Below are 26,491 nucleotides of genomic sequence, written 5' to 3'. Positions count from 1 at the left end.
CACTTCCTGGGTCCGTATCCCTCTATTCCCATCCTATTCATGTATTTGTCAAGATGCCCCTTAAATGTCACTATCGTCCCTGCTTCCACCACCTCCTCCGGTAGCGAGTTCCAGGCACCCACTACCCTCTGCGTAAAAAACTTGCCTCGTACATCTACTCTAAACCTTGCCCCTCTCACCTTAAACCTATGCCCCCTAGTAATTAACCCCTCTACTCCGGGGAAAAGCCTCTGACTATCCACTCTGTCTATGTCCCTCATAATTTTGTAGACCTCTATCAGGTCCTTCCTCAACCTCCTTCGTTCCAGTGAGAACAAACTGAGTTTATTCAACCGCTCCTCATAGCTAATGCCCTCCATACCAGGCAACATTCTGGTAAATCTCTTCTGCACCCTCTCTAAAGCCTCCACATCCTTCTGGTAGTGTGGCGACCAGAATTGAACACTATACTCCAAGTGTGGCCTAACTAAGGTTCTGTACAGCTGCAACATGACTTGCCAATTCTTATACTCAATGCCCCGGCCAATGAAGGCAAGCATGCCGTATGCCTTCTTGACTACCTTCTCCACCTGTGTCACATCCCCCTCCAACACCACCAAGAAGAAAGAACAAAGAAAAGTAAAGCACAGGAACAGGCCTTCGGCCCTCCAAGCCTGCGCCGACCATGCTGCCCGTCTAAACTAAAATCTTCTACACTTCTGTGGTCCGTATCCCTCTATTCCCACCCTATTCATGTATTTGTCAAGATGCCCCTTAAATGTCACGTCCCTGCTTCCACCACCACCTCCGGCAGCGAGTTCCACTACCCTCTGGGTAAAACACTTGCCTCGTATATTTCCTCTAAACCCTGCTCCTCGCACCTTAAACCTATGCCTAAACCTAAAGGGCAGCACGGTAGCATTGTGGATAGCACAATTGCTTCACAGCTCCAGGGTCCCAGGTTCGATTCTGGCTTGGGTCACTGTCTGTGCGGAGTCTGCACATCCTCCCCGTGTGTGCGTGGGTTTCCTCCGTGTGCTCCGGTTTCCTCCCACAGTCCCAAGATGTGCAGGTTAGGTGGATTGGCCATGATAAATTTCCCTTATTGTCCAAAATTGCCCTTAATGTTGGGTGGGTTTGCTGGGTTATGGGAATAGGGCGGAAGTGTTGACCTTGGGTAGGGTGCTCTTTCCAAGAGCCGGTGCAGACTCGACGGGCCGAATGGCCTCCTTCTGCACTGTAAATTCTATGATAATACCCCCTAGTAATTGACCCCTCTACCCTAGGAAAAAGCCTCTGACTATCCACTCTGTCTCTGCCCCTCATAATTTTGTAGACCTCTATCAGGTCGCCCCTCAACCTCCGTCGTTCCAGTGAGAACAAACAGAGTTTATTCAACCTCTCCTCGTAGCTAATGCCCTCCATACCAGGCACCATCCTTGTAAATCTCTTCTGCACCCTCTCCAAAGCCTCCACATCCTTCTGGTAGTGTGGCAACCAGAATTGAACACTATACTCCCAAGTGTGGCCTGACTAAGGTTCTATACAGATGCAACATGACTAGCCAATTTTTATACTCAATGCCCCAGCCATTGAAGGCAAGCATGCCGTGTGCCTTCTTGACTACCTTCTCCACCTGTGTTGCCCCTTTCAGTGACCTGTGGACCTGTACACCTATATCTCTCTGACTGTCAATACTCTTTGGGGTTCTACCATTCACTCTATCATCCCTACCTGTATTAGACCTTCCAAAATGCATTACCTCAAATTTGTCCGGATTAAACTCCATCTGCCATCTCTCCGCCCATGTCTCTAAATGATCTAAATCCTGCTGTATCTTCTCACAGTCCTCATCGCTGTCTGCAATTCTACCAACCTATGTGTCGTCCGCAAACTTACTAATCAGACCAGTTACATTTTCCTCCAAATCATTTAGATATACTACGAACAGCAAAGGTCCCAGCACTGATCCCTGTGGAACACCACTAGTCACAGCCCTCCAATCAGAAAAGCACCATTCCATTGCTACTCTGTTCCTTCTATGACCGAGCGAGTTCTGTATCCATCTTGCCAGCTCACCTCTGATCCCATGTGACTTCACCTTTTGTACCAGTCAGCCATGAGGGACCTTGTCAAAGGCCTGACTGAAGTCCATATAGACAACATCCACTGCCCTACCTGCATAAATCTTCTTTGTAACCTCCTCGAAAGACTCTTTCAAGCTAGTGAGACACGACCTCCCCTTCACAAAACTGTGCTGCCTCTCGCTAATACGTCCATTTGCTTCCAAATGGGAGTAGATCCTGTCTCGAAGAATTCTCTCCAGTAATTTCCCTACCACTGACATAAGGCTCTCCGGCCTGTAGTTCCCTGGATTATCCTTGCTACTCTTCTTAAACAAAGGAACAACATTGGCTATTCTCCAGTCCTCCGGGCCATCACCTGAAGACAGTGAGGATCCAAAGAGTTCTGTCAAGGCCAGAGCAATTTCCTCTCTTGCCTCCTTCAGTATTCTGGGGTAGATCCCATCAGGCCCTGGGGACTTATCCACCTTAATATTTTTCAAGACGCCCAACACCTCGTCTTTTTGGATCTCAATGAGGCCCAGGCTATTTACACACCCTTTTCCAGACTCAACATCTACCAATTCCTTCTCTTTGGTGAATACTGATGCAAAGTATTCATTTAGTACATCGCCCATTTCCTCTGGCTCCACACATAGATTCCCTCCCCTGTCCGTCAGTGGGCCAACCCTTTCCCTGGCTACCCTCTTGCTTTTTATGTACGTGTAAAAAGCCTTGGGATTTTCCTTAACACTATTTGCCAATGACTTTTCGTGGCCCCTTTTAGCCCTCCTGACCCCTTGCTTAAGTTCCTTCCTACTTTCCTTATATTCTACACAGGCTTTGTCTGTTCCCAGCCTTCTAGCCCTGACAAATGCCTCCTTTTTCTTCTTGACGAGGCCTACAATATCTCTTGGGGCTGGTTTAGCACAGGGATAAAGAGCTAGCTTTTAAAGCCGATCAAGGCAGGCCAGCAGCACGATTCAAATCCCGTACTAGCCTCCCCGAACAGGCGCCGGAATGTGGCGACTAGGGGCTTTTCACAGTAACTTCATTTGAAGCCTACTTATGACAATAGGCGATTTTCATTTCATTTTCATTTCATTTCGTTATCCAAGGTTCCCGAAATTTGCCATATTTATCCTTCGTCCTCACAGGAACATGCCGTTCCTGAATTGCTTTCAACTGACATTTGAAAGCCTCCCACATGTCAGATGTTGTGGAGATGCCGGCGTTGGACTGGGTTGAGCACAGTAAGAAGTCTTGCAACACCAGGTTAAAGTCCAACAGGTTCGTTTCAATGTCACTAGCTTTCGGAGCACTGCTCCTTCCACAGGTGAATGAAGAGGTATGTTCCAGAAACATATATAGACAGATTCAAAGTTGCCAGACAATGCTTGGAATACGAGCATCAGCAGGTGATTAAATCTTTACAGATCCAGAGATGGGGTAACCCCAGGTTAAAGAGGTGTGAATTGTGTCAAGCCAGGACAGTTGGTAGGATTTCGCAGGCCAGATGGTGGGGGATGAATGTAAAGCGACATGAATCCCAGGTCCTGGTTGAGGCCGCACTCATGTGTGCGGAACTTGGCTATAAGTTTCTGCTCGGCCATTCTGCGTTGTCGCGCATCCTGAAGGCCGCCTTGGAGAACGCTTACCCGGAGATCAGAGGCTGAATGCCCTTGACTGCTGAAGTGTTCCCCGACTGGAAGGGAACATTCCTGCCTGGTGATTGTCGCGCGATGTCCGTTCATTCGTTGTTGCAGTGTCTGCATGGTCTCGCCAATGTACCACGCTTCGGGACATCCTTTCCTGCAGCGTATGAGGTAGACAACGTTGGCCGAGTCGCACGAGTATGTATCTGTCTATATATATGTTTCTGGAACAGACCTCTTCACACCTCAGTTTGAATCTGTCTATATATATGTTTCTGGAACATACCTCTTCATTCACCTGAGGAAGGAGCAGCACTCCGAAAGCTAGTGACATCGAAACAAACCTGTTGGACTTTAACCTGGTGTTGTAAGACTTCTTACTATGTCAGATGTTGATTTACCTTCAAACATCCGCCCCCAATCTTGGTTCTTCAGTTCCCGCCTAATATTGTTATAATTAGTCTTGCCCCAATTTAGCACATTCACCCTAGGACCACTCTTATCCTTGTCCACCAGCACTTCAAAACTTACTGAATTGTGGTCAATATTCCGAAATGCTCCCCTACTGAAACTTCTGCCACCTTGCCGGGCTCATTCCCCAATACCAGGTCCAGTACAGCCCCTTCCCTAGTCGGACTGTCTACATATTGTTTTAAGAAGCCCTCCTGGATGCTCCTTACAAACTCTGCCCCATCCAAGCCCCGAGCACTGAGTGAGTCCCAGTCAATATTGGGGAAGTTAAACTCTCCCACCACAACAACCCTGTTGCTTTTACTCCTTTCCAAAATCAGTCTACCTATCTGCTCCTCTATCTCCCACGGGCTGTTGAGAGATCTGTAGTAAACCCCCAACATTGTGACTGCACCCTTCTTATTCCTGATCTCTACCCATATAGCCTCGCTGCCCTCTGAGGTGTCCTCCCGCATTACAGTTGTGATATTCTCCCTAACCAGTAGCGTAACTCCTCCACCCCTTTTACATCCGTCTCTATACCACTTGAAACATCGAAATCCTGGAACGTTTAGCTGCCAATCCTGCCCTTCCCTCAACCAGGTCTCTGTAATGGCAACAACATCATAGTTCCAAGTACTAATCCAAGCTCTACGTTCATCTGCCTTACCTGTCATATTTCTTGCATTAAAACATATGCAATTCAGGCCACCTGTCCTGCTGTTTTCAGCAACATCTCCCTGTCTGCTCTTCCTCAGAGCCATACTGGCCCTATTCCCTAGTTCTCCCTCAATTTTCTCCCTCCCACCACACCGCCCCGTCCATCTCCCACGATCCAATCATGCGTCATGTCTTGTCATAGATCATCGAATTTACAGTGCAGAAGGGGGCCATTCGGCCCATCGAGTCTGCACCGGCTCTTGGAAAGAGCACCCCACCCAAGGTCAACAACTCCACCCAATCCTCATAACCCAGTAACCCCACCCAACACTCAGGGCAATTTTGGACACTAAGGGCAATTTATCATGACCAATCCACCTAACCTGCACATCTTTGGACTGTGGGAGGAAACCGGAGCACCCAGAGGAAACCCACGCACACACGGGGAGGATGTGCAGACTCCGCATAGACAGTGACCCAAGCCGGAATCGAACCTGGGCCCCTGGAGCTGTGAAACAATTGTGCTATCCACAATGCTACCGTGCTGCCCCAAGATGTGTCTTGCTGTGTCTTGCAAGATCTCCTGACAATGAGCTCTCCCGACCCCAACCACAACCCCAAGTGGACAGAACTCTGTCTGGGCGTGGCCAAGACCCAGGACAGGGCTGCTGTAGCACAGGCAGCCATGTACCAGGGCCACCTGGATATTGCAGCGGCAGTCCAGAGCCTGGTCCAGTCACAGCTCCCTATGGCTGAGGACGTTGGCAGCATTGCCTGATTTCTGGCTAACGTGGCACAAACCCAGAGGAATATGGCACTGTCGCTGGCTGGTGTGACACAGACCCAGATAGTGGTGGCACAGTCACAGGGTGATGTGGTGCAGTCCCAGAATGAGGTGGTCCACTCCCTATGCTCCATGGCCGCTAGCATCGAGTTGCTGGTCAGGATGGGAGTGGGTCTCCAGGACTGGCAAGTGGTAGATGAGCCTCAAGAGTTAGCTCTGTTTGCACCCCAATCCATAGAGTAGCCAGCAATGTAGCCACATAAAATGGCTGCGTTCCGATTAATCTGGCCAAAACCCAGTTTAAAATGGCTAACCCGAAAGACTGCTGGGAAAAGCAGCTAAGAAGACACAAGCAAGCAGCTGCAGACAGTATTGCATTTTCGGCTCTGGGAAATTAGCCTAGATCGATCTCAGGGCTATCAACAGCCCATCAACCCAGGTATTTGCAGTTGCATTCAGGACTGTTTGCAGCCCATCTATTCAGACATCCACAGTTAAATCGGCTATCCCCGGGAACAATTGCAACATATTAGCAATTGAATACCGGGCCAGACCTGTCGGCGCCTGCAGTGGCCGAAACAAAGACAGGTGAGCGACCACCCCCCCGATCGAGGAATCACCTCACCATTGGACACATCGACCCCAGAGATTGGTGACAGATCCAATCACTTGGGACTCAGGATCAAGGGCCGCCCCGGGAGGCGGGAAGCCCCTGGGCCCTATAAAAGTGAGGGGCCAAGTTCAGAGCTCTCGCTCTCTCCTCTTCGCCTGCTCGAGACCTTCGCAAGAACAGCAACCGGCAACTGTAAGTTTGAATCCAGCGATCGCTATCCGGTAGAGACACCTAGCCACCGACCTGTAGCAGCCTTTTGAATCCCGCGGGCCAGATCTGATTGGACAAGCCATTCGTTTCCCTGACCTGGTGGGCTCTTCCTAAGTTAAGTATTGGCCAGTAGTGATAGGTTTATTATATAGAAAGTAGTATTAGGGTATTAATATTGCTTGTATATAATAAATGACCGTTGTTTTAATCCTTACTAAGCGGTGTGCTGTATTATTAATCATAACCTGAACTTGAACCACGTGGCGGTATCATAAAGATACCTGGCGACTCGTGAGCAAAGGTGACGTAGTCAGAGCCAATAGACTAAGACTAAAAAGAGCAACAGCAGCCAGCGGGCACCACAAGGGAAGACGAGGTGATAGGACCCGTGCCTCCTGCAGAGTTTAGCACAGGATAGCGATAGTGGTTAGGGCACAAACCTGTTTATATATACATTCACAGTTGCACAATAAACACAAGATCACAACATTTCAACCTGCCTCCGTGCTCTGACAGAAGGGTGTGAGGGATGGGCTGGGCTGGCTGCTATGGGGATGCTAAGGCATGGGGAAGATGGTCAGTCATTGGGGGTTGGAATGGGAGAGCGACCCCAGTTAAGCCACTGCTCACCGCTCCGGTGCCCCACTCCCATCCTTCCCTGCCCTCCCCACGCCTCCCCCTCCCCCCCCCCCCCCCCCCCTACCCCCGTCCCCCAACATCTCCATCTCTGCCACCCTAAGAGCTAGGTGGGACCGTGTGATGGAATGGCCAGCTCGCAAGCAGGGATCACCCAGATTGACGGTGGAAAATGCCACTGTGGGTACGGAGCATCAGAGCTCATTCCAGAGCGGGTCATCATCATCCTCCATGCCATGGACCAGACCCGCTGTTACTGGCAACCAGGGACCGCACCCCATCCCATAGTGAGGCAGGTAGGAATCACAGAGGAGGGTACAAGGGGAGGGGTTGGAGATGCAGATGCCGCTGGCCAGGCCCCCTAGTCGGTGAACATGGAGCCGATTAGAGAATGCCGTGCGCGTCGGCCCTGGCGCACAAGTTGTGTCGCCTCCTGTGCTGGGCCCCATGTCATGCCCATCCTCACCCACCCTCCTCATTGGAAGCGGCCTGGTGATCATCCTTTTCCTCCAGCACATCGCCCTTCTGCTGCATGATGTTGTGGAGGACACAGCAGGCCAACATGAACTTGAACATCATCTTCAGGATCTCCATGTCAGTCTATGGCCTCCGGAAAGGCATCATCAGCCACGATAGCAGTGGCTAACTCCTGTTTCCCAGGAGCCAAACCTTCAGCAATGGGCTCTCCTCAAAGAAGTCAGGAACCGTCGAGTGTACCAGGATGAAGAAATGGTGCACGCTGCCCGGATATCGGGTACGGACGTGCATGATGTGCATTTCATGGCCACGCACCAGTTGCACGCTCATCGAGTGAAACCTCTTTCAGTTTGTGAAGACCGGCCTGTCATGGGTTGGTGTTCGTAGGACAACATGCATCCCGTCAATCACCCCTTGGAACTGGGCCATCTCAGTGATGGTGGTGAATCCCGCTGCCATGGGCATTCTGGTGGGTTCAGTCCACATTGAATTTGATATATTATGCCATCCGGGCATATAGGGCCTCCGTGATGGCGCGATGCCCCTGTGCACCGATGACTGTGAGATTCCCCACAGTTCCCAACTCGGCGCATGGAAGGATTTTGTGGCGTAGGCTTTCAGAGCTACCGTCACCTTGCCGGTCATCTGGAGCGGGTGACCTTCCCCATACCACTGCAGTGCCAGGTGCGCCATAATCTGGCAGATATATCACACTGTCCCCCTGTTCAGCCAGAGTCTACATAAGAACCAGGAGCAGGATTCGGTAATTTGGCCCCTCAAGCCTGCTCTGCCATTTAATATGGTCATGGCTCATCTTTTTGTGACTCAAGTCCACTTACCTGCCCTCTCACCATAACCTTTAGTTCCTTTACTGTTCAAAAATCTATCTATCTTTGCCTTAAAAACATTCCACGAGGTAGCCTCAACTGGTTCACTGGGCAGGGAATTCCACAGATTAACAACCCTTTGGGTGAAGGCATTTTTCCTCAACTCAGTCCTACATCTGCTCCCCCTTATTTTGAGGCTATGCCCCCGAGTTCTAGCTTCACCTGACAGTGGAAACAACCTCCCTGTTCTGATCTTAATTATTCCCTTCGTAATTTTATATGTATATTTTTCTAGACTATTCCCCCTCATTTTTCTAAATTCCAATGAGTATAATCCAAGTCTACTCCGTCTCACCTCAGAAGCCAATCCTCTCAACTCCTGAATCAATCTAGTGAATCTCCTCTGCATCCCCTGCAGTGCCAGTACATCCTTTCTCAAGTAAGGAGACGAAAATTGGATGCAGAACTCCAAGTGTGGCCTCGCCAGCACCCTATACAGCTGCAACATAACCTCCCTGTTTTTAAACTCCATCCTCCTAACAATGAAGAACAAAATTCCATTTGCCTTCTCATAATCTTTTTATTATTGTCACAAGTAGGCTTACATTAACACTAAAATTAAGTTACTGTCGCCACACTCCGACACCTGTTCGGGTACACTGAGGGAGAATTCAGAATGTCCAATTCACCTAACAGCACGTCTTTCAGGACTCGTGGGATGGAACCGGAGCACCCAGAGGAAACCCACGCAGACACGGGGAGAACAGACTCCGCACAGACAGTGATCCAAGCTGGGAATCGAATCTGGGACCCTGGCGCTGTGAAGCAGCAGTACACTGTGCTATCGTGCCACCCCTTAATCACCTTGGCCATCTGTGTTGCCACTTTTAGGGAACTGTGGACCTGCGCACCCAGATCCATCTGTATGTTAATGTTCTGAAGGGCTCTGCCAATTACAATATAATTCGTACCTAGATTTGATCTTCCAAAATGCATCACCTCGCATTTGTCCGGATTAAAAGCCATCTGCCGTTTCTGTGCCCAAGTCTCCAATCTATCTATATCCTGTTGTATCCTCTGACAACCCTCGGCACTATCAGCAACTCCGCCAATCTGCGTGTCACCGCAAACTTCCTAATCAGACCACCCACATTTTCCTCCAGATCATTTATATATACTACAAACAACAGAGGTCCCAGCACTGATCCCCGCGGAACACTAGCTACCGATCTCCATTCTGAAAAACACCCTTCTACCACTACTCTCTGTCTTCTATTCTTCTATAACCCAGCCAGTTCTGTATCCATCTAGTCAGCCCACCCCGAATCCCATGATTTTAGTTTTATACCAGTCTTCCATGTGGGAACTTGTCAAACGCCTTACTAAAGTCCACATAAATTACATCCATAGCCCTTCCCTCATCAATTTTCTTTCTCAGCTCTTCAAAAAACTTAATCAAGTTGGTGAGACTTGACCTTCCCCGTACAAAACTGTGCTGCCTGTCACTAATTCATCCATTTTCCTCCAAATGTACATATATCCTGTCCCTCAGTATCTTTTCCAAAAGCCTCCCCACCACTGTGATGTCAGGCTCACCTGCCTATAATTTGCTGGATTATCCCTGCTTCCTTTCTTAAACAAGCGAACAACATTGGCAATTTTCCTGTCCTCTGGAACTTCACCTGTGGTCAAAGAGAATGTGAAGACATCTGTTAGGACCCCAGCTATTTCTCCCCTTGCCTCCTGCAGTAACCTGGGTTAGATCCCAACCGGACCCAGGGATTTATCTACCTTAATGCAATTCAGGATCATAGAATCATAGAATTTACAGTGCAGAGGGAGGCTATTCAGCCCATCGAGTCTGCACCAGCCCTTGGAAAGAGACCCAAGCCCATGCCTCCATCCTATCCCTATAACCCATTAATGCCACTTACACCACTTAACCTTTTGGACACTGAGGGACAAATTAGCAATCCACCTAACTTGCACATCTTTGGACTATGGGAGGAAACCGCAGCATCCAGAGGAAACCCACACAGACACAGGGAGAACGTGCAGGCTCCGCAAAGACAGTCACCCAAGACCGTAATTGAACCTGGGACCTTGGAGCTGTGATGCAGCAGTGCTAACCACTGTGCCATTGTGCTGCCCTCAACACTTCCTCCTTTGATGTATTAGCATTCTCAAGAGCGCTCACGCACCTATCCATGATCTCAACATCCGTTATGTCCTCCCTGGTGAATGCCGATGGAAAGTACTCATTAAGGATTTCACCCACTTACTGTGGTTCCATGCATAACTTCCCTCCATTGTCCTTGTGTGGGCCTACTGTTTCCCATGCTACCCTCTTGCTCCTCATATTTGCATAAAAAGCCTTGGGATTCTCCTTGACCATGTTTGCTAAAGAAATTTCATGGCCCCTTTTAGCCCTCTTAATTCCACATTTAAGTTCCTTCCTACTTTCACTGCTTCAAGCGCTTTGTCAGTTTTTAGACACCTAGATCTATCATATTTTTCCTTTTGACTCAGCTTACAATTTTCCTTGTCATCCATGGATCCCGAATCCTACCATTTCTATCCTACATTTTTGCAGGAACATGCCCGTCCTGCATTTCAATCAATTGGCCTTTAAAAAGCTTCCCACATGTCAGACGTGATTAAGTCCAACATACCAGTTGCCTCCTTTACCACCTGCTGCACCTGCATGCTTCCGTTCAGCGATTGGTGTACGAGGACACCCAGGTCTCGTTGCACATTCCCCTCTCCTAATTTATGGCCATTCAGATAATAGTCTGCCTTCCATTTTTCTGCTACCAAAGTGGATAACCTCACTTTTATCCAAATTATACCGCAGCTGCCATTCAATTGCCCACTCACTCAACTTGTCCAAATCACACTGAAGGATCTCTGCATCCTCCACAATATTCACAAAAAAAACAGCAGAATTCTCCATTGGTGGGATCCTCCGGTCTGCAGATAGCGCACCCACGCCCATGGATTTCCCAACAGCGTGGAGTGGCCACAATGGGAAATCCATTTGCTGTCTGCGGGAACGGAGAATCCCGCTGCCTGCAGGGCATGCCATGCAGGGAAATGCGGCTGGTGGACCACAGTATCCTGCCCCTTGTCTTGGATTGGATAGGATAGGATATTGTCACGTGTACCGAGGTACAGTGAAAAGTATTGCTCTGCGTGCAGCTCAAGCAGATCATTCCGTACATGAAAAGAAAATACATAATAGGGCAAACATAAAATACACAATGTAAATACATAGATACAGGCATCAGGTGAAGCATACAGGAGTGTAGTACTACTCAGTAGAGAAGATGTGTGAAGAGATCAGATCAGTCCATAAGAGGGTCATTTAGGAGTCTGGTAGCAGCAGCGAAGAATCTGTTTTTGAATCTGCTCGTGCGTGTTCTCAGATTTTTCTGAAAAATTAAGAAAAACAAGATGCCAAAAAGAAGTGAGTAAATTAAGCAATTCTGGCTGAACAAGTTCACATGGGCAAAAAAGCATTTACATAATGGTCTTCACATCTGAGGTCCACCCAAAGTTTAGTTTTGTTGTAATGTAGGAAATGCCACAGCTAATTGGGACACAGCAAGAGCCCACAAGTAACTGATATAATGACAGGTCATCTGTTTTCATGATATTGGTTCAGTTTCCATTACAAATGTGGACATAAAAATATATGACAGAAAAAATTGACAGATGCAACAAGAAGAGTTTTTAAATGATATCTAGAAGTTAAAAAAATTGCGGGGTCCAAATTTCTGTTTGGTCCCAATGGTGAAGAACAGGCCAGGTCAACTGCCGATACCTGAAATGTGGGGCAGAACCCAATTTGCTCAGAATCCACCTCATTTCTCCTATTCATACTTTTCCTATGAGAGGTATTGGCAGGTATTTCTCATGTGCTTAGTTAAAGCCGGAGTGTCTAGGGCAGCTCTGGTGTGTTATGTAATTTGGAATAACACAAGCTGCCACTTGATGCAGTTTTGAGGAAAAGATGCTCCAGACTTTGAAGTGAGTTCAATGTTGTTGTATTGAACTATTAGTACAGTTCTCAATGAGTTCAACTCTCTGCTCATCTAAATGTAGTAACTCAGTCTAACTGAACCAGCCTTGCTCTAAGCCACGTGCTGGGGTGTGATGCTGAGGATACACCCTGTCTCACTCTGTAGATGTTGGTCTGTGGAAAGAGGCCACATCCCTTTTATAGTGAGATACCGCCCCTGGGTGTCCTGGCTGCTCATTGGTCGCGTCCTATTCTATATTCCATTAGCTGCATGTTTGCATATCATGACATCTCCCCTTTTCTTTTATGTTTTGTTGGCGTATGTGAATGTATTTACATGTGAATGAGTCTGTCTAATGTGACTGACGGAGGACAACAGAACAGAGCAAACAAAACAAACGTTCACAAGTCTGAGGCTTGCGTCTGATCCTGGTTGACTGCCAGAGAGGTGGCGGAGGGGACGACGGGGCCTTGACAGGCGGGATGGAAGCCTGACTGGTGCCCTCGTGGTGCGAGGTATCAGGAAATGGCAATTCAACATCTGGAAATGGAGGAGAAAGTGGTTGCGGGCAGGCAACTTTGCGCAGTGCCTGTCGATTCCTTCGCACGATGGAGCCATCAGCCATACTTACAACATAAGAGCGGGGCGTGGCCTGTCGAACAACGACAGCCGGGGCAGACCACCCACCATCCGGTATCTTGATCCTGACGGGGATAGCACGGCCAGATCGGTGGCATGGGCATCATAGCCCTGCTTTTGACGGTCTCTGAGCTGCTGCATCTTCTGCAGCACCGGGAGGTGATCCCGGTTGGGCAGGTGTATGGCTGGAAGCGGCATCCGCAGGTCCCTGTTCATCAGGAGTTGAGCCGGCGACATGCCAGTGGACAATGGAGTCGCCCTGTATGCGAGCAGTGCAAGGTGTATTTCAGAAGCAGAGTCCGCAGCCTTGCAGATGAGCTGTTCAACAATGTGCACCCCTTTCTCGACTTTTCCATTGGACTGCAGATAGTGCGGACTGGAGGTGACTGGAGGGAAATTGTATGACCTGGCAAACGTGGACCATTCTCGACTTAAAGCACAGGCCATTGTTGCTCATGACGGTGATTGGGATGCCATGCCTTGAGAACGTCTCCTTACAGGCTTTGATGACGGTCCGAGAGGTGAGGTCAGAGAGCTTCAGCACCTCAGGGAAATTCGAGAAATAGTCGATGATCAATACGTAGTCGCGACCATTCGCATGAAAGAAGTCGATGCCAACCTTGGACCACGGAGTGGTCTCTATGTCATGCTGTTGGAGCGTCTGTTTGCTCTGCGCTGGCTGGAACCGCTGACAGGTAGCACAGTTCAGGACCATGTTCATGATGTCCTGGCTGATGCCGGGCCAGTAGACTGCTTGCCGGGCTCTGCGTCTGCACTTCCCGACGCCCAGGTGTCCCTCATGAATCTGGCGCAGCTTCAAGCTCCGGAGACTGAGTGGAATGACAATCCTGTCCAGCTTGAGGAGGATACCATTAATCACCGTCAGGTCATCCTTCACATTGTAAAATTGCCAGCCATTGGTGAGGTTGTGGATGACGCGCTGCAGGAGGGGGTCTTTGGCTATCTCATCACGTCGCCGGGAGAGTGCTAGCACACAGCTGCACCTGCAATTCGATGTGCTGGATGATCTTCAGTGGCTCACTGGGCGAGGTGACAGAGCAGGACAATGCATCAGCGATGATGAGCTCCTTGCCAGGTGTGTACACCAAGTTGAAGTCATACCTCCGAAGTTTAAGCAGGATTCTCTGCAACCGAGGCGTCATGTCGTTCAGGTCCTTGTGGATGATGTGGACCAGAGGCCTATGATCCGTCTCAACAGTGAATGTCGGCAGGCTGTCGACATAATCATGAAATTTGAGGATGCCGGTGAGATGACCCAAGCACTCCTTCTCAATCTGTGCATATAGAAAAAACATAGAACATAGAAAAATACAGCACAGAACAGGCCCTTCGGCCCACGATGTTGTGCCGAACCTTTGTCCAAGATTAATCATAGATTATCATTGAATTTACAGTGCAGAAGGAGGCCATTCGGCCCATTGAGTCTGCACCAGCTCTTGGAAAGAGCACCCTACCCAAAGTCAACACCTCCACCCAACACCAAGGGCAATTTTGGATACTAAGGGCAATTTATCATGGCCAATCCACCTAACCTCACGTCTTTGGACTGTGGGAGGAAACCGGAGCACCCGGAGGAAACCCACGCAGACATGGGGAGGATGTGCAGACTCCGCACCGACAGTGACCCAAGCCGGAATCGAACCTGGGACCCTGGAGCTGTGAAGCAATTGTGCTATCCACAATGCTACCGTGCTGCCCTTAAGAACAAATAAATCTACACTATATCATTTTACCGTAATCCATGTACCTATCCAATAGCTGCTTGAAGGTCCCTAATGTTTCCGACTCAACTACTTCCACAGGCAGTGCATTCCATGCCCCCACCGCTCTCTGGGTAAAGAACCTACCTCTGACATCCCCCCCTAAATCTTCCACCATTCACCTTAAATTTATGTCCCCTTGTAATGGTTTGTTCCACCCGGGTAAAAAGTCTCTGACTGTCTACTCTATCTATTCCCCTGATCACCTGATAAACCTCTATCAAGTCGCCCCTCATCCTTATCCGTTCTAATGAGAAAAGGCCTAGCACCCTCAACCTTTCCTCGTAAGACCTACTCTCCATTCCAGGCAACATCCTGGTAAATCTCCTTTGCACCTTTTCCAAAGCTTCCACATCCTTCCTAAAATGAGGCGACCAGAACTGTACACAGTACTCCAAATGTGGCCTTACCAAAGTTTTGTACAGCTGCATCATCACCTCACGGCTCTTAAATTCAATCCCTCTGTTAATGAACGCGAGCACACCAGAGGCCTTCTTCACAGCTCTATCCACTTGAGTGGCAACTTTCAAAGATGTATGAACATAGAGCCCAAGATCTCTCTGCTCCTCCACATTGCCAAGAACTCTACCGTTAACCCTGTATTCCGCATTCATATTTGTCCTTCCAAAATGGACAACCTCACACTTTTCAGGGTTAAACTCCATCTGCCACTTCTCAGCCCAGCTCTGCATCCTATCTATGTCTCTTTGCAGCCGACAACAGCCCGCCTCACTATCCACAACTCCACCAATCTTCGTATCGTCTGCAAATTTACTGACCCACCCTTCAACTCCCTCATCCAAGTCATTTATGAAAATCACAAACAGCAGAGGACCCAGAACTGATCCCTGCGGTACGCCACTGGTAACTGGGATCCAGGCTGAATATTTGCCATCCACCACCACTCTGACTTCTATCGGATAGCCACTTTGTTATCCAACTGGCCAAATTTCCCACTATCCCATGCCTCCTTACTTTCTGCAGAAGCCTACCATGGGGAACATTATCAAATGTCTTACCAAAATCCATGTACACTACATCCACTGCTTTACCTTCATCCACATGCTTGGTCACCTCCTCAAAGAATTCAATAAGACTTATAAGGCAAGGCCTACCCGTCACAACTCCGTGCTGACTATCCCTAATCAAGCAGTGTCTTTCCAGATGCTCAGAAATCCTATCCCTCAATACCCTTTACATTACTTTGCCTACCACCGAAGTAAGACTAACTGGCCTGTAATTCCCAGGGTTATCCCCATTCCCTTTTTTGAACAGGGGCACGACATTCGCCACTCTCCAATCCCCTGGTACCACCCCTGTTGACAGTGAGGACGAAAAGATCATTGCCAACGGCTTTGCAATTTCATTTCTGGCTTCCCATAGAATCCTTGGATATATCCCGTCAGGCCCGGGGGACTTGTCTATCCTCAAGTTTTTCAAAATGCCCAACACATCTTCCTTCCTAACAAGTATTTCCTCGAGCTTACCAATCTGTTTCACATTGTCCTCTCCAAAAATATAGCCCCTCTCATTTGTAAATACAGAAGAAAAGTACTCGTTCAAGACCTCTCCTATCTCTTCAGACTCAATACACAATCTCCCACTACTGTCCTTGATCGGACCTACCCTCGCTCTAGTCATTCTCATATTTCTCACATATGTGTAAAAGGCCTTGGGGTTTTCCTTGATCCTACCCGCCAAAGATTGTTCAGGCCCTCTCTTAGCTCTCCTAATCCCTTTCTTCAGTTCCCTCCTGGCTATCTTGTATCCCTCCAACACCCTGTCTGAACCTTGTTTCCTCAGCCTTACATAAGTCTCCTTTTTCCTCTTAACAAGACATTCAGCCTCTCTTGTCAACCATGGTTCCCTCACTCGACCATCTCTTCCCTGCCTGACAGAGACATACATATCAAGGACACGTAGTACCTGTTCCTTGAACAAGTTCCACATTTCACTTGTGTCCTTCCCTGACAGCCTATGTTCCCAACTTATGCACTTCAATTCTTGTCTGACAACATCGTATTTACCCTTCCCCCAATTGTAAACCTTGCCCTGTTGCACGCACCTATCCCTCTCCATTACTAAAGTGAAAGTCACAGAATTATGGTCACTATCTCCAAAATGCTCCCCCACTGATAAATCTATCACTTGCCCTGGTTCATTACCAAGTGCTAAATCCAATATTGCCCTTCCTCTGGTCGGACAATCTACATACTGTGTTAGGAAAGCTCCCTGGACACACTGCACAAACACCACCCCATCCAAACTATTTGATCTAAAGAGTTTCCACTCAATGTTTGGGAAGTTAAAGTCACCCATGACTACTACCCTGTGACTTCTGCACCTTTCCAAAATCTGTTTCCCAATCTGTTCCTCCACATCTCTGCTACTATTGGGGGGCCTATGGAAAACTCCTAACAAGGTGACTGCTCCTTTCCTATTTCTGACTTCAACCCATACTACCTCAGTAGGCTGATACTCCTCGAACTGCCTTTCTGCAGCTGTTATACTATCTCTAATTAACAATGCCACCCCCCCCCCCCCCCACCTCTTTTACCACCCTCCCTAATCTTACTGACACATCTATAACCAGGGACCTCCAACAACCATTCCTGCCCCTCTTCTATCCAAGTTTCTGTGATGGCCACCACATCGTAGTCCCAAGTACCGATCCATGCCTTAAGTTCACCCATCTTATTCCTGATGCTTCTTGCGTTGAAGTATACACACTTCAACCCATCTCCGTGCCTGCAAGTACTCTCCTTTGTCAGTGTTCCCTTCCCCACTGCCTCATTACACGCTTTGGAGTCCTGAATATCGACTACCTTAGTTGCTGGACTACAAATCCGGTTCCCATTCCCCAGCCAAATTAGTTTAAACCCTCCCGAAGAGTACTAGAAAACCTCCCTCCCAGGATATTGGTGCCCCTCTGTTTCAGATGCAACCCGTCCTGTTTGTACAGGTCCCACCTTCCCCAGAATGCGCTCCAATTATCCAAATACCTGAAGCCCTCCCTCCTACACCATTCCTGCAGCCACGTGTTCAGCTGCACTCTCTCCCTATTCCTAGCCTCGCTATCACGTGGCACCGGCAACAAACCAGAGATGACAACTCTGTCTGTCCTGGCTTTTAACTTCCAGCCTAACTCCCTAAACTCGTTTATTACCTCCACACCCCTTTTCCTACCTACGTCGTTGGTACCAATGTGCACCACGACTTCTGGCTGCTCACCCTCCCCCATAAGGATCCTGAAGACACGTCCGAGACATCCCTGGCCCTGGCACCCGGGAGGCAACATACCTTCCGGGAGTCTCGCCCGCGACCACAGAATCTCTTATCTATTCCCCTAACCATTGAATCTCCTACAACTATTGCTTTTCTATTCTGCCCCCCTTCCCTTCTGAGCCCCAGAGCCAGACTCACTGCCAGAGACCTGGCCGCTAGGGCCTTCCCCCGGTAGGTCATCCCCCCAACAGCATCCAAAACGGCATACTTGTTTTGAAGGGGAACGGCCACGAGGGATCCCTGCACTGTCTGCCTGTTTTTTTTTTTCCCCCTGACTGTAACCCAGCTATTCTTGTCCTGTACCTTGGGTGTGGTTACCTCCCTATAACTCTTCTCTATCACCCCCTCTGCCTCCCGGATGATCCGAAGTTCATCCAGCTTCAGCTCCAGTTCCCTAACACGGTCTTTGAGGAGCTGGAGTTGGGTGCACTTCCCACAGGTATAGTCAGCGGGGACACCGGTGGTATCCTTCACCACCCACATCCTACAGGAGGAGCATGCAACTGGCCTAGCCTCCATCCCCTCTTACCTTACAGAATATAGCTGCCCTGTGGACCAACTGGATCTCCGCCCTCCGACCCTGCTCCCAGTCAGCTGCACTCTCTGTAAACTCCTGGCTCTCTTCTCACTCTTTGCGGAAACAAAATGAAAGGAGCACATTACTCCCTCCTCACCTAACTCCCTCAGTCACCAAACTCTCACTATAGCACTCAAATGTACCAAATTCAGCACTCCCTCAGTCACCAAACTCTCACTATAGCACTCAAATGTACCAAATTCAGCACTCAGTGCAAACAAAGTCTGCACTGTCGGGGATCACTTTTATACTGTGAATCTAGCGTCTGAAAACTGGCCTAATCCAATTAACTAATTAACAAGCTCCAGCTGCAAGTGCCTACAAGTAGAAGCGTTGTTTAAAGCTGATTGAAAATTCACCTTCTTCTAAACCAAACAGCAACTTTTAAGTTAATTAACTAAATAAAAGAAAGACTAGACTTTAGATAAAAATGAAGCCTTATACTCCCTCAGTCACCAAACTCTCACTATAGCACTCAAATGCACCAAATTCAGCACTCAGTGCAAACAATATCTGGTTTCAGTGGGCGTCTTCACCCTTGATGCGTAGGCTACTGATGCCCAGGATGATGTGTCATCTCGTTAAAGCAACACCGCACCGATGCCATCCTGACTCGCATCTGTGGATATCTTTGTCTCCCGGTCCGGGTCGAAGGATGCCAGGACTGGTGCAGTGGTGAGCTTGGCTTTCAGCTCCAGCCACTCTGCCTGGTGTGCCGCCTTCCACTCAAAGGCAGTTGACTTTTTCACCAGGTTGCGTAGGGCCGTGGTGTGTGTGGCCATGTTTGGAATTAACTTGCCCAGAAAACTGACCATACCCAAGAAGCGCAGCACCTCCTTTTTGTCCTCCGGGACCTTCTTCGCCTCAATGGCCTTGATTTTGTCTGTGTCCGGGCGCACACCATGCTGTGAGATCTGGTCACCCAGGAACTTGAGCATCGATGTGCCAAAACAACATTTGGACCTGTTTAACTTCAGGCCGTTGGCATGTACACGGTGGAATACCTTCTGGAGACGGGACACATGTTCTTCAGGGGTCGTGGACCATATGATGATATCATCCACGTACACACGAACCCCTTCAATGCATTCCATCATCTGCTCCATGATGCGATGGAATATCTCCGATGCCGAGATTATGCCAAATGGCATGCGATTGTAGCAGTAGTTGCCAAAAGGTGTGTTGAAGGTACAGAGCCTTCTGCTGGACTCTTCCAACTGGATTTGCTAAAATCCCTGTGATGCATCCAATTTGGTGAAGAAGCGCGCGTGTGCCATCTCACTCGTGAGTTCCTCCCGCTTTGGGATGGGGTAGTGTTCCCACATGATATTCTTATTGAGATCCTTGGGATTAATGCAGATGCGCAGGTCCCCCGAAGGCTTCTTTACGCACAACAACGAGCTGACCCAGTCAGTCGGTTCGGTGACCTTAGTTATGATGCCTTTTTGCTGAAGATCCTTGAGCTGTGCCTTCAGGCGCTCTCTCAGTGGAGCATGGACTCGTCGTGGTGCGTGGACCACTGGCTTGGCATCAGGTCATAGCAGAATCTTGTATCGATACGGCAGCATGCCCATCCCATTGAACACATCTGGATACTGGGCGAGGATGTCATCGATGCCGGCCTGAAGATCTACATGGGAGGATGTCATGGTGTACACCCTTTGAATGAGGTTCAGCTGCTTGCAGGCGTGCGCACATAGTAGGGATGCCCTGTCCGGCTTAAGTTCAAAGGGTAACCGCGCTTGTGTGTGTCGGTTGGATACGTGCAGATGGCAGGATCCCAGTGCCGTGATGGCATTCCATTTGCAATCCAGGAGCTTGCAGGCAGCTGGAAGGACCGTGGGGGGCTTATTAATGCGCCTGAAGTCTGCCTGTGGGAGGAGGTTGACAGAGGCACCTGTGTCCAGCTTGAACTGGATGGGGCAGTGGTTGACCTTCATCACTGCTCGCCATTCGTCCTCGGAATCCACAGCTAGGATTGATTGGACTTGTGATGTGTCTGGTGTGGCATATTCACACATTGTAATAATTCCCACACGGTAGGCGTTATCTAGGCATTCATCATCTGGATCCGTTGCACTGCCGGGATCAGAATCCTGTAGGCGTTGTTACACACTCCGGATGCGCCGTCGTCAGAATTGGGAGCGCTGGCTCCTGACTGGTGGTGCAAATCTGCACCGGGCTGCATAGTGGACTGGCTTCCCGCAGTTTAAACAGCGTCTGCCTCTTGCAGGGCAGTGTTTCTTTAAATGGGCGGTGCCACAGTTCGAACATGTCATGACGTCAGCGTCCTGATGCTCCGTGCGTCACTGCACATGTGCAGTGCAGTTCTCAGACGTCTGCACCTGCGCAGTGTGGGGTTCGGCCGCTTCGTTATCCCGTTCGCTTTGCGCATGCGTCGGGCCCCAGGAAGAGCGCGCAAAATGGCCGCTTTCGTCAATGTTGAGGCGCTGCATCCGGGAGATGGCCTGCACACTCTCCGCCTCATTTTCTGCCGTTTTGTACTGGGAATAGCGATTTTTAGCGTGCTCATGCACTATGCATGTTTCAATCGCAACTGGCAGTGTCATATTCTTGATCTTCAGTAACTGCTCTCTCAGAGGATCTGAGTGAACTCCAAAAACGATTTGGTCTCTGATCATGGAGTCAGTGATATCACCAAAGTTGCAGGATTAACTAGCAGTCTAAGGTTAGTTAAATATGAGTTGAAGGATTCGTCTTTACCTTGCAATCGCTGCTGGAATATGTACCGCTCGAAGATTTCATTGGTGTCCACCTCACAGTGGCTGTCAAACCTGTCCAGGATGGTCTGAAACTTTGTCTTGTCCTGGTCTTCAGCGAAGTGAAAGGAGTTGAATATTTCCAAGGCGTGATCACCTGCTGTGGTGAGGAAAAGAGCTATCTTCCGTGCATCAGACGCACCATTGATGTCTGATGCTTCGATGTAAAACTGAAATTTCTGCTTGAATGTCTGCCAGTTGGCACTGAGATTGCCAGAGGTCATAGATTATCATAGATTTCATCATATCTTAGAATTTACAGTGCAGAAGGAGGCCATTCGGCCCATCGAGTCTGCACCCAAGGTCAACACCTCCCCACTATCCCCATAACCCAGTAACCCCACCCAACAATTTTGGACACTAAGGGCAATTTATCATGGCCAATCCACCTAACCTGCACATCTTTGGACTATAGGAGGAAACTGGAGCACCCGGAGGAAACCCACGCACACACGGGGAGGATGTGCAGACTCCGCACAGACAGTGACCCAGGCCGGAATCAAACCTGGGACCCTGGAGCTGTGAAGCAATTGTGCTATCCACAATGCTACCGTGCAGCTCAGGTCCTGAGCTGGTGAGGAGCCTGAATCTTTTCCATTGTGCCGGTATACATTCGCTAGTCGTCACGGATCTTGCTGAGTTGAACTAACTAGATTGAACAGACTCCAGGTATCATGTTGTGTTATGTAATTTGGAATAACAAGCTGCACTTGATGCAGTTTTGAGGAAAAGATACTCCAGACTTTGAAGTGAGTTCAATGTGTTTTATTGAACTATTAGCACAGTTCTCAATGAGTTCGACTCTCTGCTAATTTAAATGTAGTAAATCAGTCTAACTGAACCAGCCTTGCTCTCGGCCACATGCTAGGGTGTGATGCTGAGGATACACCCTGTCTCACTCAGTAGATGTTGATCTGTGGAAAGAGGCGGGGTGTGAGTGCCTCTTCCCTTTAATAGTGAGATACCACCCCTGAGTGTCCTGACTGCTCATTGGTTGTGTCCTATTCTATGTGTTCATTAGCTGCACGTTTGCATATCATGACAAGCTCCAGGGAATTGCACCCTTAGAAAGGAATGAGAGAACTCTACCTTTCTAAAAATATCTGTCTGCTGGTTGAACGTTTCCTTTCAGAGATTAAGATCAATTGCTTTCCTGTTTTCTTTGGATCAGAAGGACCTTGGATCATCTCTGGCAGAGCAGAGAAGAATGTGAGTGCCATTAAAGAACTATTGTAGGCAGCACGGTGGCGCAGTGAGTTAGCACTGCGGCCTCACGGCGCCAAGGTCCCAGGTTTGATCCCGGCTCTGGGTCCCCATGTTTGCATGGGTTTCGCCCCCACAACCCAAAAATTTGCAAGCTAGGTGGATTGGCCACGATAAATTGCCCCTTAATTGGAAAAATGATTGGGTACTCTAAATTCATTGAAAAAAAATGATCTGTCCCCACAGTTTGGGACAAATTCTAATATTGGTACTTGGGCGTCATGGGTTCTGGTCCACTGTACTTTTATCAGCACGGCAGAAAATATGGACCCAAAATGACTAGTTCTTAGTCTTTAGCCATTAGCTATCAGTAGGTAAACAAATAACCTATTCTGTGGCTGTTAATATGTAAATTTGTTCTCCGAACAGAAATTAACGACAGTAGGAGTTTCAAGCATCTGAAGACTTTTTATCACAACGTGGCAGAACACAAAGACGTAACCAAATTAGTATTGATGCTGTCTACTTCTGTCAACTCACTGAGGGATACAATCACCAGTGCACTGGACCAGTTCCAAAAATATAAGATGCTGTGGCTAAAAGACAGAGACACAACAATTAAGGTATTGTAAATATTTCCACCCAACCTTCATCTATAAGAATTCCCTTCTAGGTCCTCTCTTCTTTCCACAGACTTTTAATCTTGTTTACTGCTCCTTTCATGTATTTTAGAGAAGGTGAAAATGAAATGAAATGAAAATCACTTATTGTCACAAGTAGGCTTCAATTAAGTTACTGTGAAAAGCCCCTAGCCGCCACATTCCGGCGCCTGTTCGGGGAGGCTGGTACGGGAATTGAACCATGCTGCTGGCCTGCCTTGGTCTGCTTTAAAAGCCAGCTATTTAGCCCAGTGCGCTAACCCAGCCCCTCTAAACCTTGTGAAAATTTAGAAATACAGAGAAAATTGAAGGCAAATTACGTTTGCTAAATTTAATAGATTATTTGACGAAATGACTGGTTTGACAAAGGGAATAGAACATAGAACATTACAGCGCAGTACAGGCCCTTCGGCCCTCGATGTTGCGCCGACCTGTGAAACCACTCTAAAGCCCATCTACACTATTCCCTTATCGTCCATATGTCTATCCAATGACCATTTGAATGCCCTTAGTGTTGGCGAGTCCACTACTGTTGCAGGCAGGGCATTTCCTTCTTTTGGATTCCAGTTCACTCTTCCAAGGCGATTTTGAGCCATATTCGCCATCAGTGAAAATGGCTGCACAGGCTCCAAATCCAGCGAGAATCGATAAATGTGATTCTCTCCAGCAAGATCGGGATTTCCGAGTTTTGGGTGACCAGATCAGGCTGGATGACAATCTGCAAGTTGACATGTTGCGCAGGGGAGGATGTCCAGCTCTCAGCCAATGCATCCATGACCTCAAAGCAGTCATGCGTGGGCCTGATGGCACTCATGGTCTTGAGGTGACGCAGTTCTGAGTATACCTCTGCTTGAGCGTAATTTCACAGTTTCCCCCAAGCCCAGAACCCCATCTCATGAGCCGGAGCCCTCTAGCCCAAACTGACTCGGGGAAATGCTCCTTGTGCGCTTTCATACTGCATGGACAGTTGTCCTGTATGGCTTGTGATGTGTTGGGTAAGCTGGGTCTGCGAGGACTGCGTTTACTGTAGCAGAGAGAGAGACAGGCTTCCAGCAGTTGAGGAAATGCAACTCTATTTTATCAAACTCTTAACTACTAAACATGCTTGAACTGTGGGTTAACACTATGCTGAGTTGACTGGAGATCTGAGGCTAACCTGACCAGACTATCTTACTACCACATGGTGGATGTTCTAGTTGTTGCTCACAGGCTCTGACTGTCTCAGAGACTGCATCCCAAGAGAGCGGGAAAACTAGTGCCTTCTGGTTATATAGTGTCCGTGTCCTGTCTGGTGATTGGCTGCTGTGTTTTGTATGTTCATTGGTCATCCTTTGTGTCAATCAATGTCTGTCTGTGCACCATCATTTTACTTGTGTGTATATTATGACATCTCCCCCCTTTCAAAAAATGTGTGTATGTGTCAATAAATAGTGTGTGTGTGTATGAGCCTGACTATGTACAAAGTATGTGAGTGTATTTACATGAGTAGGAGCTGAACTATATACAAAATACGTGAACATATTTACATGTGAAGGTGTCTGGTGCAGATAGAGTGCATACAACAAATTAGGAAGAAACAATATGTACAGATGTGTAAACGAAGCACAAGGCAATGCAACAATCAGTCTATAAGTCCAGCCTCTGGCGGGCGACGAATTCTGGTTGACCGCCTCAAGGGTGGCTCAGGGGCCGCCTGCACTGGAATGGGTGGAGCTGCGTCCAACGTAGACGGTGGCAAAAGAAACGGCAGATCGGTGGCCTCTTGGAAGGGTGTGTCCTGAGGAAACAGCAGGCGAGGCGGGACATCACGTTCAGGTGGCAAGCGTGGAAGCAGCCGCAGCCGCCCTATTACGGCGAAGAAAAGAGCCATCATGCATGCGAACAAGAAATGATCTGGGGGCCACTTGCTTGACCACCACAGCTGTGGCAGACCAGCCACCATCAGGTAGCTGAACCCGAACTCGGTCAGCAGGGACCAAGAGCAGGGAGATCTGTGGTGTGGGCATCATATGCCGACTTGCATTGGGCCTGAGACAGTTGCATTCTTTGCAGGACCGGAAAAATTGTCAAGGTCCGGGACGTGGATAGCTGGCACCGTCGTCCGTAGTGTGCGTAGTGTGCTTCATTAGCAGCTGTGCTGGGGACAGGCCAGCAGACAAAGGAGTCGCCCTGTAGGCTAGCAGTGCCAGGTGAAAATCTGAACCCAAATCAGCAGCTTTACACAACAGTCGTTTTACAATGTGTACCCCCTTTTCTGCTTTCCCATTTGACTGGGGGTACTGGGGGCTTGAATGGACATGCGTGAAATTGTACCGTCGGGCAAAACCGTCCACTCCTGACTGAAGAAGCATGGGCCATTATCTGTCATGACCGCAAGTGGAATGCCATGACGGGCAAAGGTCTCTTTGCACGCCCTGCTGACTGTTGCTGATGTGAGGTCATGCAGTCTGATCACCTCGGGGTAATTTGAAAAATAGTCCACAAGGAGGACGTAGTCCCGGCCTTTTGCGTGGAAGAGATCAATGCCAACCTTGGTCCATGGGGACGACACCAGTTCATGCGGCTGCAAAGTCTCTTTTGGCTGAGCCGGCTGGAACCGTTGGCACGTTGGGCAATTTAGGACAGTGTTGGCGATGTCGTCATTGATACCAGGCCAATATACTGCCTCTCGGACTCGCCGACGACACTTTTCCACCCCCAGGTGACCCTTATGGAATTGGCCGAGGACGAGCTCCCGCATACTCTGTGGTATTACTATCCTGTCCAGTTTCATTAGTATGCCATTGACCACTGCCAGGTCATCTTTTATATTGTAGAACTGTGGGCACTGGCCCTTCTGCCAACCATCTGTGAGATGGCGCATGACCCGTTGGATCCCTGGCCATCTCTTGACAAATCTGCACGACCCTTTCGTCAGTGGCCGGAAAGTTGGATGCGCAGAACTCAACATGGGCGTCGATCTGTCAGATGAAGTCCGTGAGAGAGTGCATCGGCCACAATGAGCTCCTTGCCCAGGGTGTAGACCAGGTCGAAATCATAGCGTCGGAGTTTGAGGAGGATACGCTGTAGGCGTGGCGTCATATCATTGAGGTCCTTCTGTATGATGTGAACCAGTGGCCAGTAGTTCGTTTCGACTGTAAACTTGGGGAGTCCATACACGTGATCATGGAATTTGTCAATCCCTGTGAGGA

The 26,491-nt window shown here is 48.8% G+C and overlaps 1 protein-coding gene across 1 annotated transcript in view; it reads left to right on the top strand.

Moving 5' to 3' along the window:
- Nucleotides 1-26,491, top strand: part of LOC140411190 (dynein axonemal heavy chain 8-like) — a 2,783,184-nt gene that overhangs the window by 712,537 nt on the left and 2,044,156 nt on the right. Inside the window, exon 27 of the mRNA XM_072500280.1 lies at nucleotides 23,071-23,264. Within this exon, the coding sequence (XP_072356381.1) occupies nucleotides 23,071-23,264 (194 nt within the window). The remainder of the gene's footprint in view (nucleotides 1-23,070; nucleotides 23,265-26,491) is intronic.

This window comes from Scyliorhinus torazame, chromosome 4 (genome assembly GCF_047496885.1).
Source record: "Scyliorhinus torazame isolate Kashiwa2021f chromosome 4, sScyTor2.1, whole genome shotgun sequence".
NCBI classification, from domain to species: domain Eukaryota; kingdom Metazoa; phylum Chordata; class Chondrichthyes; order Carcharhiniformes; family Scyliorhinidae; genus Scyliorhinus; species Scyliorhinus torazame.
This window is presented reverse-complemented; position numbering and strand designations above follow the sequence as displayed.